The 16,532-nt window shown below is 42.3% G+C and overlaps 1 protein-coding gene across 4 annotated transcripts in view; it reads left to right on the top strand.

The window, feature by feature from the left end:
* LOC140730713 (sperm-associated antigen 1-like) overlaps positions 1-16,532 on the top strand; it is a 147,190-nt gene that overhangs the window by 84,744 nt on the left and 45,914 nt on the right. For all 4 annotated transcript variants that reach the window (XM_073051546.1, XM_073051527.1, XM_073051538.1 and 1 more), the window contains 2 exons: positions 663-762; positions 4,232-4,384. In XM_073051546.1, coding sequence (XP_072907647.1) covers positions 663-762; positions 4,232-4,384 — 253 coding nt within the window. The remainder of the gene's footprint in view (positions 1-662; positions 763-4,231; positions 4,385-16,532) is intronic.

Raw genomic sequence — 16,532 nt, 5'->3', positions numbered from 1 at the left:
AATTGGTCAGACCACACAGAATATTGTGATCAGTTTTGAGCTTCCTATCTAAGAAAGGATGTGCTGCCATTGGAGAGGGTCCAGAAGGAGGTTCACAAGAATGATCCCAGGAATGAAAGGGTTAAGGTATGAGGAGCACTTGATGACTCAAGGGCCCATACTCACTGGAATTTAGAAGAATGAGAGGTGATTTCATTGAAACCTATCAAATATTGAAAGGCCTAGATGGTCTAGGACCAGAGGGTACAGCCTCAGTACAAGCATGTTCCTTTAGAACAGAGATAAGGAGGAATTTCTTTAGCCAGAGGATGGTGAATCTGTGGAATTCATTGCCATAGATGGCTGTGGAGGCCAAGACATTGGATGTATTTAAAGCAGAGATTGTTTAGTAAGAGCATCAAAGGTTACAGGGATAAGGTAGGAGAATGGAATTGAGAGGGATAATAATTCAGCCATGGTAGGATGGTAGAGCTGACTCAATGGGCTAAATGATCTAATTCTACTTCTTTGTCTTATGGTCTTATTAGAAATTGGGTGAAATCAGAACCTATGATTGTTTCCACTGTCAAAAGAGCTCATTGGTATTAAAGTGTAACTTGCCAATACTTTAACGAAAAGCAAAACATATGGAAAAATGCTGCTTTTTGTGCTCATTTCATAAGGGGTGGATTGCCCAGCAGAATTAAGCATCTTGCTATCAAACCGAGCGGCGTGCTACTTGAAAGATGGAAATTGCAATGAGTGCATAAAGGATTGTACAAGGTAAGTGTGATGCTATTGATGACAAGGTCATGAAAAATAAGATTAAAGAGCATTCTGTACATTCAGTAAGAGCAAAAGGGTAAGTAGGGAGCAGGTAGGATCTCTCAAGGATAAAGGTGAAATACCAAGCCTCCTCAAACTACTGATAAAATATAGCTACTGCTGTGCCTTCTTTGTAATTGCATCAATACGCTGGGCATAGGATAGATCTTTCTGACACCCAGAAACTTGAAACTACTCACCCTTTTCACTGCTGATCCCTCGATGAAAGCTGGTGTGTGTTCCCTTGACTTCCCTTTCCTGCAATCCACAATCAACTCCTTGGTCTTACTGATATTAAGTGCAAGGTTGCTGTTACTACGCCACTCAACAAACTGATCTGTCTCACTCCTGTATGCCTCCTCATCATCATCAGAAACTCTGCCAACAATAATTGTATCGGCAGCAAATTTATAGATGGCATTTGATCTTTACCTAGCCATGTAGTTGTGGGTATAGGGGGAGTAGAGCAGTGGGCTAAGTACGCATCATTGAGGTGCGTCTGTTTTGATTGTTAGTGAGGAGGAGATGTTGTTTCCAATCCGCACTGTCTGTGTGGCCTCTCAGTGATGAAGTCAAGGATCCAATTGCAGAGGGAGGTACAGTGGCCCAGGTTTTGAAGCTTGTTGGTTAGAACTGAAGTTATGATGGTGTTGAACGCTCAGTTGTAATCAATGAACAGCACCCTGGCATTGGTACTACTATTGTCCAAGTAATCCAAGGCCAAGTGGATAGCCGATGAGATTGCATGCACTGTAGACCTATTGTGGCAAAAGGCAAATTGCATCAGGTCCAGGTTGTTGCTTAGGCAGGAGTTGATTCTAGCCATGTCCAACCTCTGAGAAGCACTTCATCACAGTAGATGTGAGTGCCACTGGGTGATAGTCATTGAGGCAGCTCACCCTGCTCTTGGGTACTGGTATGATTATTGCCCTTTGGAAGCAGGTGGGAACCTCCAACTGCAGCAGTTAGAGATTGAAGATGTCCTTGAACACTCCTGCCAGCTGGTTGACATAGATTCTTAGCAGACTATGACTCTCCTGGTTCATCCATGACTTTTGGTTTGGGTATGTCCAGTAGTTCCTCAAAGACACACACTCATTCACACACCTCCTACTGTCTGGGAAAAGGCTCCAAAGCATTTGGGCTCTTACGACCAGACTGTATAACAGTTTCTTCCCCCAAGCTATCAGACTCCTCAATACCCGAAGCCTGGACTGACACCTTGCCCTACTGTCCTGTTTATTATTTATTGTAATGCCGGTACTGTTTTTGTGCACTTTATGCAGTCCAGTTTAGGTCTGTAGTCTAGTATAGCTTTCTCTGTTTTTTTTTATTACGTAGTTCAGTCTAGTTTTTGTACTGTGCCATGTAAACCATGGTCCTGAAAAACGTTGTCTCATTTTTACTATGCACTGTACCAGCAGTTATGGTCGAAATGACAATAAAAGTTGACTTGACTTGACTTAATGAAGTCAGTTACAACTGTGGCATACTGATTCAAGATTTGAAGATGAATCTCTAGCTATTGTTCAGTCCACCAACTAAAATAATTTTAAGCATTCTTCTGCTCCCTTGACCAGCCTTCCTGGTCCTTACTACTGGTGCTGTGGTCGTTCGTCTCTGCTTGTATGCTGGGAGTAGATGTACAGCCAGGTGAACGGACTTTCCAAAGTATATGCGTGGGATGGCATAGCAGGTTCTCTTGATAGTGGTATAACAGTGGTCAAGTATGTTGACACCTCTACCTCTCCAGGTGATGTGTTGATGGTGCTGTTCAGAGACTTCTTCAACCTGGCCTAGTTGAAATCACTTGAAATGATAGAGAAGGCATCAGGATATGCTGTTTGTGCCTGCTGATTATGGTGCACAGCTCCTCCAGTGCCAGCATTAGGTGGAATATACATCACTACCAGGATGATGGTGGAAAACTCCCTAAGATAAAATGGACGGCATTTGACCACTAGATGTTCCAGGTCGGGAGAACAGGACTGAGACAGAATCTATGCACCACGATGAGTTAGTCATGAAGCATACTTCACTTCCTGTACCTTTAAAAGACCGAGATATCCTGTCTTTGTGGAGAATGGTGAAGCCATCAGGCTGCAACACTGCATCAGAAATGGTAGGGGACAGCCATGTTTCCATGCAGCAAAATACACATCAGTCCTTGATGTCCCTCTGGTAAAGCAATCTTACTCTGAGGTCTTCAATTTTATTTTGCAGAAACTGTATATTCGCCAGCTGGATAGTCAGGAGTGGGGGGGAGGGGGGGTCTAAGGCCTCAGCATTTTGATCTTACTTGTAGTCCAGCATGCCATCCCTGCTTCCATATTCTTAAAGGGGAACTGCACTCACAGTCTGAGCCTGCGGTCCAGGATCCATTAATTTTACATATTGATAGATTTTTTTAAATGTTTCACTACGATGCTGTTTACCGAAGTACCCATGGCTGTAAATGTGGATTTCAGCTATGGTCATCCTAAACAGGAATATTTGATAATTCTCAGCAGATAGTCACCACTTATCGACACTATCTTATTTTTGCTGGCTTTGGACAAATTTTAATTACCATTAAGCTGCAAGTTTTGAAAAGATGTTACAGTTTTCATTTTACTAAGGCAGGAAGTGACAAAAGGTCACCTCATTATAGGGAGGATGTGGAAGCTTTAGAGAGGGTACAGAGGAGATTTACCAGGATGCTGCCTGGATTAGAGAATGTGTCTTATGAAGATAAGTTGAGCGAGCTAGGCTTTTCTCTCTGGAGTGAAGAAGGATGAGGGGTGACTTGCTAGAGCTGTACAAGATGATAAGTGACGTGGATCGATTGGGCAACCAGAGACTTTTTCCTAAGGCAGAAATGGCAAATAACCAGGGGGCATAATGTTAAGGTAATTGGAGGAAAGTATAGGGAGGGGGTCTCAGAGGTAAGTTTATTACACAGAGAGTGGTGGGTACGTGAAGTGCTCTGCCAGGGTGGTGGTAGAGTCTGATACATTAGAAGTATTTTAAGAAACTCTTAGATAGGCACGTGGATGATAAAAAGAATGGAGAGTATGTAGGAGAGAAGGGTTAGTTGATCATAAAGTAGGTTAAAAGATTGGTACAACTTTGTGGACTGAAGGGATGTAATGTTCTACGTTTTATATCTGTGTAGTTAGTATAAATAAATGTGGAGAAAATCTTAATGATCGATGAATAGTTATAGAGAGATTCATTTGGAAATTCTGCTTGTGATTGGACAGGGGATGCATGTTGATGAAAGGTAATGTGAGGGGAAGGCCATATTTTGGTGAGACAAATATATGAAGGAGAAAGTAACAGATGCATTTATAACGTTAAGTGAAGGGTATAAGGATGACAGTATGAATATCTTGGCTTATTTCTATCCTGAGAGTATCATGTAATTTTCTTTTTTTCACTTCTGTAGGGCATTGGAGCTGCAGCCATTTTCTATAAAGCCCCTTTTGCGACGAGCTATGGCCTACGATTCCATAGAGCGATATCGACAAGCCTACGTGGATTATAAAACGGTCCTTCTCATAGATAATAGGATCCAGGTTGCAAATGACAGTGTCAACAGGTAAGAACTATTGCATTAAATAAATATAAATATTTTTGGCAATTATTTTTATTGTACCTATAGGCAACAATAAAGTAAATACCCTAAGACTATAACACATAGAAGCAGAATTGGGACATTTAGCCTGTTGAATCTGCTCTGCAAATCCATAATGGAAGATTTATTATCCTTCTCAACCCCATTCTCCCCATAACCTTCGGCACCTTTACTAATCAAAAACCTATCGACCACTGCCTTAAATATATTCCAGATACTCAAGCTCCACAGCCCGCTGTGGCAATGAATTCCACAGATTTACCACCATCTGGCTAAAGAAATTCCTCCCTGAAAGGAAGTTCTTGTATCCTCTCAACATCCACTCTATCTTTGCCTTTCAATATTTTTTTAGGTTTCAGTGAGACCTAAATATTTTTAAATTTTTTTTAGGTTTCATCCCCACCATTCTTTGTAATACCTTTTGGCCTAGGAATTCCTTTGCACAAAGAACACCACCTCATATTCTGCTTGTGTAGCCTACACTCCAAAGGTACGAGCATTGAATTTTCCAGTTTCTAGTAACCCACACCCTCTTTCTATTCCCACCAGTCCACCCAGGTTCTCTCTCCTTTTCTTCACCTTTGTTCAATCCATTCCCTTTGCGGGCTCCATCTGCTCATCATTCCCTTCCTCATCATGTTCCAATTATCACCTCCCAGCTCCAATCCCACCTTTCTGTACCTCCTGTACCTAATGAAGTGGTCACTGAGTGTATGTTTATGGTCATCTGCTACTGTAACCCATTCACTTAAAGGTTCAACGTGTTGAGCATTTAGAGATGTTTTCCTGCACACCACTGTAACGTGTGATTAATTACTATTGCCTTCCTGTCAGCTTGAATCAGTCTGCCCATTCTCCTCTGACCTCTCTCATTAACACAGCATTTTCACCACAGAACAGCCACTCACTGGATTTTTTTTTCTCTAGAGACTATTGTGCATGAATACCTCAGAAGGTCAACAGTTATAGAGGTCCTCAAACCAACCCATTCGGAACAACACTCACTCTACAGTCAAAGTCACTTCTATCACATTTCTTCCCCATTCTGATGTTTGGTCTGAACAACAACTGAATCTGTTGACCATAACTGCATCCTTTTACGCATTGAGTTGTAGCCATATGATTGGCTGATTATATATTTGAATTCTTGAGCAGCTGTACAAGTGTGCCTACTAAAGTCAACACTGACTATAAACCAGCCATCTTTTCCCTCTCCCCTTTCCCCGGCACCCAATCCTCATGTAGGGCCTCAACCCGAAGCATCAACATATTCCTTTTGCTCCCACAGATGCTGTTTGACCCAGTAAGTTCTTCCAGTAGTATGCTGCAGACTCCAGCATCTGAAATCTCTTGTTGCTCCAATACAAAACAGTGTTGTGCCATTGGAAATCCAGTTAACTTAGAGTACAGCAATGTAGCAATGCTCTCTGTAACTCAACACACATTGGAAAGTTCAGCACCTGACACTTTGTTTGCGGGAATTGCATCTTTCAAAAAAACATTTTACCCTTAGAACAGTAATGAGGAGGAATTTCGTTAGCTTCGATGGTGAATCTGTGAAACTCATTGCCACAGATGTCTGTTGAGGCCAATGCATTGGGTATATTTAAAGTCGAGGTCAATAGCTTCTTGATTAGTAAGGGTGGCAAAGGTTATGGGGAGAAGGCAGGAGAATGGAACTGAGAGATATGATAAATCAGAGATTATAGAATGGTGGAACAGACTCGATGGGCCAAATGGCCTAATTCTGCTCCTGTGTCTCCTGGTCATTTCCGGTGTAAAACACCCTCAAGGTTCATCAGCAGTAATGTAATATGGAACATTTCCATTGCAATTTTTAACCTCGTTGGCTTTTTTAAAAAAAGTTCTTCACAAAATAGCTAAGTTTCACTAACCCCACTTCATCTAAAACTGTACCACTTGCATTCAACTTGCGATCCTTTTCATCACTTAGATACCTATCCACCCAAAACTTCATTTATAATCTTGAGCATGCCCTGACTGCTTGTTCCCACAGAAGTCAAAATCAGTCGCATTCTTTTCTAGCTCAGGATTTTATTCCAGTGGGCTACTGCTGATACATGCAATATCTTATAGTTTGCTGATTACAGCTGTATTAGATGGGTCACCTAGACTGCAGTCTCATGCAGAACAGACTTTATTTGCTTTTTTTTCAGTCCACATGACACAGGGATTTGCCTGCATTGCAGACTTCCCCACAATTAAGGTTTTGCGAGATTGCAGTCTTAGATCTCCTTGGTAACCTCATCCCAAGTAGAGGGAAGTATATGGTCATGTACTTTGGTAGAAGGAATAAAGGCATAGACTATTTTCTAGCTGGGGAGCTAATTCAGAAATGGGAGGTGCAAAGGGATTTGAGAGTCCTAGTGCAGAGTTCCCTAAAGGTTAACTTGCAGGTTGAGTCGGTGGTAAGGAAGGCAAATCCAATGTTAGCATTTATTTTGAGAGGGCTAGAATATAAGAGTAAAGACGTAATGCTAAGGCTTTATAATGCATTGGTCAGACCACATTTGGAGTATTGTGAGTAGTTTTGGGCTCCTTATCTAAGAAAGGATGTGCTGGCATTGAGGAGGGTCTGGAGGAGGTTGATGAGAATGAACCCAGGAATGAAAGATTGAACATATGAGGAGTGTTTGATGATTCTGGGCCTTTATTCACTGGAATTTAGAAGAACAAGGTGGAAATCTCCTATTGAATTGTGAAAGACAGAGATAGAATGGACATGTGGAGGACATTTCAAATAGGGCACTGCCTCAGAATGCAAGCACACCCTTTAGAGCAGATATTAGGAGGAATTTCTTTAGCTAGAGGGTGGTGAATCTGTGGAATTCATTTGCACAGATGACTGTGGAGGCCAAGGCATTGGGTATACTTAAAGTGGAGGTTGATAGGTTTTTCATTAGTAAGGACATCGGAGATTCTGAGGAAAAGGCAGGAGAATGAGATTGAGAGGGATAATAAGTCAGCCATGTTGGAATGGCGGAGCAGACCCTGTGGGCTGAATGGCTTAATTCTGCTCTTATATCTTATGTTCTGAGAACTCCTTCCTTTGAGGGACTCCATGGTCCAGCTATAGGTCCTGTTCTTACCACTGAGAGCATTCTCACAATTCTTTCCAGTCATTGCAGTATAGAGTGAATTAAGAGCAAAAATTGCCTGTAGCTAGAAGGACAATGCTTTATTGCGGTAAGAGCTGGCTGCAGAAATCACATCTATGAGACTAAATGATGACAGTCAATAAGAACAAAGTTAAAACTGACGTAGTATAGTGTTACACAATGTAAGCTGATAACTTCCCAATGACTACAACAAATAAAGATGTCAGCATTTTTGCAACTTCTACAAATAGCATTAAGGGGCCCACAATGCAGTTTTAATTCCATTGAAGTTTGGTAATGTAATTTGTAGACTTTCACGTAGTTGTAGGCTTGAGTCACCCAGCCCATTGTGGAGGGTGGTCATTAATGACGTGGTGAAGAACAACTTGCACCGGGGTGCACCTCGCCCAGGAACTCTTTAAATGGGAGCAATTGTTGTGGAAGTTTAGTTTTGATTTTTATTCATTTTAATTATTCTTTAAATACAATTTTAAGAGATTCGGTTACATTTTTAGTTTTTGACAGGTTTTGTAATCAGCTAAGCCAGAGAGCATGACTTAGGCACATTGATTTTTTTTCCATTTGTTTTGTGGTTGGGGCTTTGTCTGGGATTGTTTGCTTCTACACAGGCTTGTGTGACTAAGCATGGGGCCAGTGCTTAGCTTTGCAGATTCCCTACTGTCAACTTACTGACACATTTTCTCTGTACATCAAACAAATTATCAGCAGAAGATTCTGGCTATGAATACTCTTCTGGGGAGTCAATAAGAACACCTACAGGAAACTGAGAGATGGTGGGAGGAGGGGAGTTAACAGTCAGATCCAGACAGCTGTTTTACACAAATGCTTGTGTAATAAAGCTGAAAATGTCAATATACTTGTATTTGCTGGACTTTAGAGGAATGGGGGTGGGGGGGGTTCTCATTTGAAACCTAGCGAATATTGAAAGACCTAGATATAGTGGATGTGGAGAGGATGTCTCCTATAGTGGGGGAATGTGGGACTAGATAGCACAGCCTCAGAATACAAGGATGTCCCTTTAGAACAGAAATGATTAGGAATTTTGTCAGTCAAAGGGTAGCGAATCTGTTGAATTCGGATGGCTGTGAAGGCCAAATCATTGGGCATATTTAAAGCGTTGGTTGATAGGTTCTTGATTGGTTCAGACCAAGTGAGGCGAAGGGTCTTGGCCCAAAGCATAGACTGTTTATTCCTCTCCATAGATGCTGCCTGAGGTTCTCCAGCACTTTATAAAAGAGGGAAGATGTGTGCCACTAGTAGATCCCTGATGCAGGGTCTCGACCCAGAATATCACCATTCCTTTGCCTCCACAGATGCTGCTTGACCTGCTGACTTCCTCTAGCAGTTCAAATGTCGCTCCAGATTCCCAGATCCATGAATTTTATTTTATTGATATACAGCACAAACCAGGCCCTTCCTGCATTTCGAGCCACGCCGCCCAACAAACCCCCAATTTAATCCTAGCCTAATCACGGGACAATTTACAAAGACCAATTAACCTAACAACTGGTACATCATTGAACTGTAGGAAGAAACCCATGCGGTCACAGGAAAAATATGCAAACTCCTTACAGGCAGTGGCAGGAAGAAAAGTATTATTTAAAAGAGAATAGACTGCAGACCTCTGTAGTGCAGAGGAATTTGGAATAACTGGTGCATGATTTGCATGAGTCTTTCTTGGAGGTCCAGCAAGTATTGGGAAAAATCTATTGTCTAATAATGTTAAAGTTCAAAGTAAGTTCATTTTCAACATACATGTATGTCACCATTTACAACACCGAGGTTCATTTTCTTGTGGGCATTCATGGTAAATAACTACAAGAAACAGGATAGAATCAATCAAAGCCCACACCCAATGGGATGGACAAACAGTCAATGTGCAAAAGACAACAAACTGCAAACACAGAAAGAAAGATTTAAAAAAGCAATAAATATTGAGAACATGATGTGCAGGGTACTTAAAAGTGAATCCATAAGTTGTGGGAACAGTTCAGTGATGGGGTGAGTGAAGTTATTCCCTCTGGTTCAAGAGTTGAAGGGTAATAACTATGGTGTGAGTCCTGAGGCACCTGTGCCTTCTCCAATGGCAGCAGTGAGAAAAGAGCATGACCTTTGTAGGAACAAACTGAAAAATCACAGTTTTTGAAATAATGAGCGGTTTATTAAAAAGTGGAGCATACCAGTAGATCAGTCAAAGCTGATCTACCTGAGCATGAAGTTGGTAGAGGTTTTACATTCTCAGTTGTTGAGATTACCAGTAAGACTATATTTTGATAACAGAATGGTGGCTACAGGAAGACTTAATTAAATAATGGACTAGGTCCTGATTACAGAGTAAAATGATTATCCATGGGTCTAACAGTAAATCCAGTTTTCTATTACAACAATGGGTGCACACTATAACATAATTAACAAAACTCATGAATCTTGGACGTCATCACTGCTGCATTCAACTCTCTACTTCAAGGCTTTGTCTGTGGTTCCCTGTTACCACATTAGCACAATCCATATCCCTATTTTCTCATTCCTCGCCCTCACTATTCTTCCCTATACAACAGTCCCCATTCTTAGCCCATGGCCTAGAATGGCTAATAAGGCCTAAAGCTTAGATCCCTAACAGATTAGATCCCATAGTTTAGCCTACTAGATATCAATCCCCCTAACACCAACGCTTTACCTGCTGTCACAGTACAAACACTAAAATAATAATGGTCCTAAACAATCAGCGAGCTGTATAACATCGATAATATGAGAGATGAGTCGAATCCAGAAGTGGGTTTGTGCATTCAAGGCCCAATTCCAAATATTGTACCAAAATGAGGGGTTCTCTAGAGCTACCTTGGGTCTGTTCTCATGATCTGTTATCCTTATCGACAGTGCATCCCATTTCTTAATGGCTTCCTTATCCTGTCAGATGATCTTTTCCCATTCAGCAATGTAGAATGGGCGGTAGTTCTTGGCTATGTGCTTGTGCAATCCTTGTCTGTGTTACTACCATAAATGGTAAGCTGCAGCTCCAGCATCCCTTCTGCAGCTGGCTTAGGCAAATTCTGCCCCACAATCATTAATTCAGTTGAGACATTACTGATTGCCACTTTATAGCCAGTCAGATTGCATTGTAACTGCCCCTTGTAATATGCTCTTGCTGATATTGCGGTATAGTAGATGTTGTTCACCAAAGCATACTTCAAGTTTTGTTATTAACTGGCAATGTGGACATGGAACAGTCATCGTATGTCGTCGTTCCTTTTTGCGCCTTGTAGCGCATCGGTTATCATTTTTGACTTTTTTTATGAGGCCGAGTTGCTAGCTCAACACTCAGCCCAGCACAGATGGAAAGTGTTGAAGGACCCAGCTGGATTCAAAGCTCCGGACAATTCACCTTGACGTCCAGGGCTGATACCGCTACATCACCAGCCAGCATAGTTATAAATAGCAAAACCATATTCCTTCAGGCTTCTTCATACACTCTCCTCTGGACATGCCCCATTTGGTGACATTGTATCAAGCTCATCCCACCACTCCCCCCCCCCCCCCCGCCCCACCAGACCAGTGTAACTCGATTGTGTAAGCCGGCAGGTAGCTTAGAGATATCCAAGTTCCTTCATCGTATTTTACAACATTGTGCACTCTCATATGAGAGTGTGTGTAATTGTCACTGTGTTGGGGAATGTGGAGGACTGCAGCAACATACAGTGGATCCCTCTCATTTTTGAGCCTCCCATGACATCATTAGAGTGAGATCTCAATGTCACACACTGGGGCAGCTTCACCCACCCATTCTTTCAGCTAGTTGTCTGATATCCGATCCACGACTCGGTGGCCTTCCAACTGCAGACTGTTTGTCCCAACTACAGACAAAAGCCAGGCAGCACATGTTGTACAGAATGTATGTTTTGTTATAGCATCAGGTGTCATTGTTCACTCTATCAACAACTTTGTTAGTATATCCTTTGATGACTACAATAACTGGAGAGTTTCCAACTACTTCCATCCCAAGTAATTTTGATTTGTAATCCCCTTTAACTTCCGCTGGAGGGAACTGATTTGCATATTTACTTCTGCTATATCTAAAGTATTGACTGTGGAAACCCTCATTGAATATCCTGCTCCTAACACTCTATCAAGCCCCTTGTCCTTCTCCATCTTTCTGTCCTAAACTCACCATGAGTATCTTATCCATAGAGTAAATGTTGGTAAAGGCAATTCGTTCTGTCCTCGCAAAAGCTAGGGAATATAAAGCAGCCAGGTTAAAGACTACCTGCACATGGCTGTAGCCTGGTACTAGAGTAATCCTTTCGCCTCTATTTTCCAATACTAACCCTATAGCCGCTATGTCTCTGCCCTCAATACACTGTAGTGCTCTTGTGGTAACTGAAGGTCCCACAGTGACTGATTTCCAAATGGAGCAGCCCTGTTGCTTTACCATACCGGCGATTCATTGTGAATGGTTCATTAGTCCCGTGTCTTGGCATGACAGATACAAACATGGGATCCCTCTCTTGCACACCAGATTTCCCCCAAGTGCTGTGCAGTTTTCATATGTCCATTTCACAGCACTAGATGCTATCATGTTGTCCCTGTTGAATTGCATCCCATTTGTATGCCCCGCAGTCATTCTTTGTTATTCACTCAGTTTAGAGTCTGCATTGTACTTGCTCTTCAGAGATGTCTCAAATGATTAACACATTCAATTATCCAAATTCTTCTGAGTGTAGTTTGTCAGATTCCATGTTTTCTGTTCCTGTAGAAATATGTTTGCATGGTTAAATCATTCCTGCCCGAGGTATCTTTTCGGGTAGGACCAGTGTTTCCAATTTGGCCCTTTTTTAGTTTACATGAGGGCACACATTTCTCCAGTCAGGATTATTATAAATAGTCCCATCCATCTGGGTTGTAGTCCCAAGTTTTGCTGGTACAACTATAGCCATTACCTTACCTCCCGCTTCTGGCAGGTTGCCCTTCACCTGGGCATACTTGTCTGTCAATGAGTTACCCATTTAGATAAGACCATGACACCATAAGACATAGGAGCTGAATCAGGCCATTCAACCCATTGAGTCTGCTCCACTATTTCATCACGGCTGATCCCGGATCTCATTCAACCCCATACACCTGTCTTCTCACCATATCCCTTGACACTTCAACAAATCAGGAATCTATTAACTTCGGCTTTAAATATACCCATGGACTTGGCTTCCACCGCAGTCTGTGGTGGAGCATTCCACAGATTAATCACCCTTTGGCAAAAAAAATTACTCCTTATATGTGTTATAAAAGGTCACCCCTCAATTTTGAGGCTGTGTCCTCTAGTTCTGGATACCCCTACCACAGGGAACATGCTCTCCACATCCACTCTATCTAGGCCTTTCAACATTCGGTAGGTTTACATGAAATCCCCATGTATTCTTCTAAATTCCAGTGGGTAGAGGCCCAAAGCTGCCAAATGCTTGTGTGTTAACCCCTCAAATCCCAGAATCATCCTCATGAACCTCCTCTGGACTCTCCAATGACAACACATCCTTTCTGAGATAAGGTGCCCAAAACTGTTGACATTGCTCCAAGTGCAGCCTGACTAGTATCTTATAAAGCTTCAGCATTATCTCCTTGTTTTTATATTCTATTCCCCTTGAAATAAGAGCCAATATTGCATTTGCCTTCTTTACCATAGACTCAACCTGCGAATTAACTTTCTGGGAGTTTTGCACGAGGACTCCCAAGTCCCTTTGCACCTCCAATGTTTGAATTTTCTCTCCATTTAGATAATTGTCTGCTCTATTGGTCCTTTTACCAAAATACATCATCATAACATTTCCCAATACTGTATTCCATCTGCCTTTTTTTTCCCCATTCTTCCAATTTGTTTAAAGGCTAATCTATACTTCTGCGTAGGCTGTACACCGTAGCCTACGTAAGTGGCCTACGCCATTGTGAGCGTTTATACTTGTGCGTTGGTGTGTCTACATCACTCTGCAATTCACCGCCAAAACGCTAATTGGCGGTGGGGTTTCTCTGCTATTGTGTTGAGTTTCTTTGTGTACTTCAAACAATGGCGACTGAAACTGAGCACAGAAACTGCCGACATGGTTTGGAAAGTTCCATAGTCGCCAAAAATCAGCTGCAATAGCTTCCCATTGGGTGACTGAAGGGCAGGGAAGGAACTCTTGGCTGCAATGCTTTCCATAAAGCTTTACAGACCTCTGAAATTATGGAGGACACTGTACTTGACGCCAGTTTGTACCTAGCTGCTAGAGCCTGTTGACTTCCACCTGAGGCTAAAACTCGAAATGCATAGGAGGAAGCGTGATGATACCAAGCGGACCAATCACAGTTGTTGCGGTCTGCGTTGCCGCGACACGTAGTTACATTCTTGGGGAGGTGCGCATCAGGCTATGCATAGATTTGATGCAGAAGTATAAATTGGCCTTAAGTCCTGCTGCAATTGCATTGTTTCCTCAGCACTACCTACCACTCCACCTATCTTTATATCATTCGCAAACTTGGCCACAAAGCCATTAATTCCATTATCTAAATCATTGACAAACAACGCGAAAAATAGCGGTCCCAATACTGACCCCTGAGGAACATCAATAGTCACTGGCAGCCAACCAGAAAAGGCCCCCTTTATTCCCACTCACTGCCTCCTGCCTGTCAGCCATTCCTCTATCCATGCCAGTATATTTCCTGTAACATCATAGGATTTTATCTTGTTAAGCAGGCTCTTGTGAGGCACCTTATCAAATGCCTTCTGTAAATCTAAGTAAATGACATTCGTTGCCTCTCCTTTGTCCACTCTGCTTGTTACTTCCTCAAAGAACTCTAACAGTTTGTCAGGCAAGATTTCCCTTTCCAAAAATCCTGCTGATTTTGACTTATTTTATCATTGGTCTCCAAATACCCCGAAACATCGTCCTTAATAATGGATTCCAACACTTTCCCAACCACTGAGGTTAGGCTAACTGGCCTATAATTTCCTTTCTTTTGTCTTCCTCCCTTCTTAAAGAGTGGAGTGATATATGCAGTTTTCTAGTCCTCCTGGACCATGCCAGTGATTCTTGAAAGATCCTGACTAATGCTTCCATTATCTCTTTCAGGACTCTGGATGTAGTCCATCTGGTCCAGGTGACTTATCCACCTTAAGACCTTTAAGTTTGCCTAGCACTTTTTCCTTTATAATAGCAATGGCACTCTCTCCTGCTCCCTGACACTCATTGACCACTGGCATGCAGATGAACAGCTAACTCCTGTACAGGCTGGGTAATCCAGTCCTTACCATTGCAGCTCTTTGGTCCTCCCATGATCATATCCTCTGGTAGTTGCATAGCCCATCCTGTCATTAATTCAAAAGCAGTAAATCTCGTCCCACGAGCAGTGATCACTCATTGTTTCATCAGCACTGTTAGTAATACCCTAGACCAACTAGCCCCCGTCTCCATTGAAGCCTTTATTAGGCTCCCTTTTAAGGTGCTTTTCATTCTCTCAGCCATGCCAGAGTTCTGAGGTCAGTATGGAATGTGCAGCATCTGTTTCTCTGTTAGTGTAAAAAGTTCTTCCACCCTGGACTCTGTAGCGCTATTCCCTACTGTCTTCTAAGGTACCCGCTGCTGTCTCATTACAGGGGGAGATTGTGAATCTTTATTACAAGTCCCATACTCATCAGCTGCATCAGCTGAATCGTCCCAATCTACAACATGTTCTGGGGATACGTGTCTTACATTACCTATCATCCGCCTTGAAATTGGGGAGATCTGAGCTTGTTTGGCAATCACTATTCTGTGGTAATTGCTCATTAATGCTGTTACTATTACTACAGCCTTTTCATATTTGCCCTTCTCTGGTCCCTTCTACCAAGTAATTTGTTCAGGGATTGTTCCATTCAGATTATAACCCTTTACCATATTTTGTATCAACTTACAATTATGGACACTACTGTCTGTCTGGGGGATCCTTCTGATTCCTACACTACTTTCTCAGTTTTCTCCAGCTTCCTTTTTTTCTCCCCTGGCCATATGTTTGTGTCATTTCCAGCTCCCACGTCTGTATCTCAAATAGCTGGTTAGTCAATCGATATCGCAAATCAATTGCAACCTATAACTGCCTGGACCCCATCTGCTAGTCACTAACCTTACAGTGTCTGGACATCTTACAGTGTGCACTTCCCACAGATATAGTCAACTGGGACACCATGGGTGTCTCTGTCTTCCCACATCTTGCAGGAGGAGCATTCTTCTGCTCTGACTGCCATTTCATCTACACATCGAAAGGTCATGATTAACAGGAAAATAAAAACTCAGTCCTGATTCTGACCTGCTATCACCTGTGCCTCTTCACCCAAGGCTCTCCAGCCAAAGCCTCACTACCTCAGCACTGACCCACTTCACAATAGCCACTCCACATGACCCTACCACCTTTTTATTGGCAAAACACATGGCAACTCAGCCAGTCTGAAATCCACTGCTGTACGGGATACTGCAATTGGAGAACAAGCTGTCAATAGCAAAGAATGTTTTAAAAACTGCTGGCTCCTCCCCTCTGTTGCTCCAGCTGCTGAACTGGAGAAAAACAAGATCAATTTTAATCTTTTCCATGAATTTAAACTGTTGCTTTCTTTTTGTCTAAATGACAGTCTGTTTCAAAAACTATTACCTTTTTGACACAGGCAGATCTCTGGCCCTAGCTGTGCCCTCTGTCTATGTCCATTTATTGAATTCTGGAAAAGGAGCCTTTGTAGTGTATAGCCTAAGACCCTGCTACACTTGGTTATTCCAGGATCCGAAGGTCCAGCTGTATGCCCAATGTGGCATACAGCAGTGAGGCAGTCAGTCAGTGTTAATTGTCGGCTGGATTATGCCGAACCTGGCCTGCCGTGCATGTTGTCCCATTTACTAATATAATGCCAGAATCGGGTTAATTATCACTGACATATGTCATGAAATTTGTTGTTTTGTGGCAGTAGTACATAAAATATACTA

This window comes from Hemitrygon akajei, chromosome 1 (assembly GCF_048418815.1).
Source record: "Hemitrygon akajei chromosome 1, sHemAka1.3, whole genome shotgun sequence".
Lineage (NCBI taxonomy): Eukaryota > Metazoa > Chordata > Chondrichthyes > Myliobatiformes > Dasyatidae > Hemitrygon > Hemitrygon akajei.
This window is presented reverse-complemented; position numbering and strand designations above follow the sequence as displayed.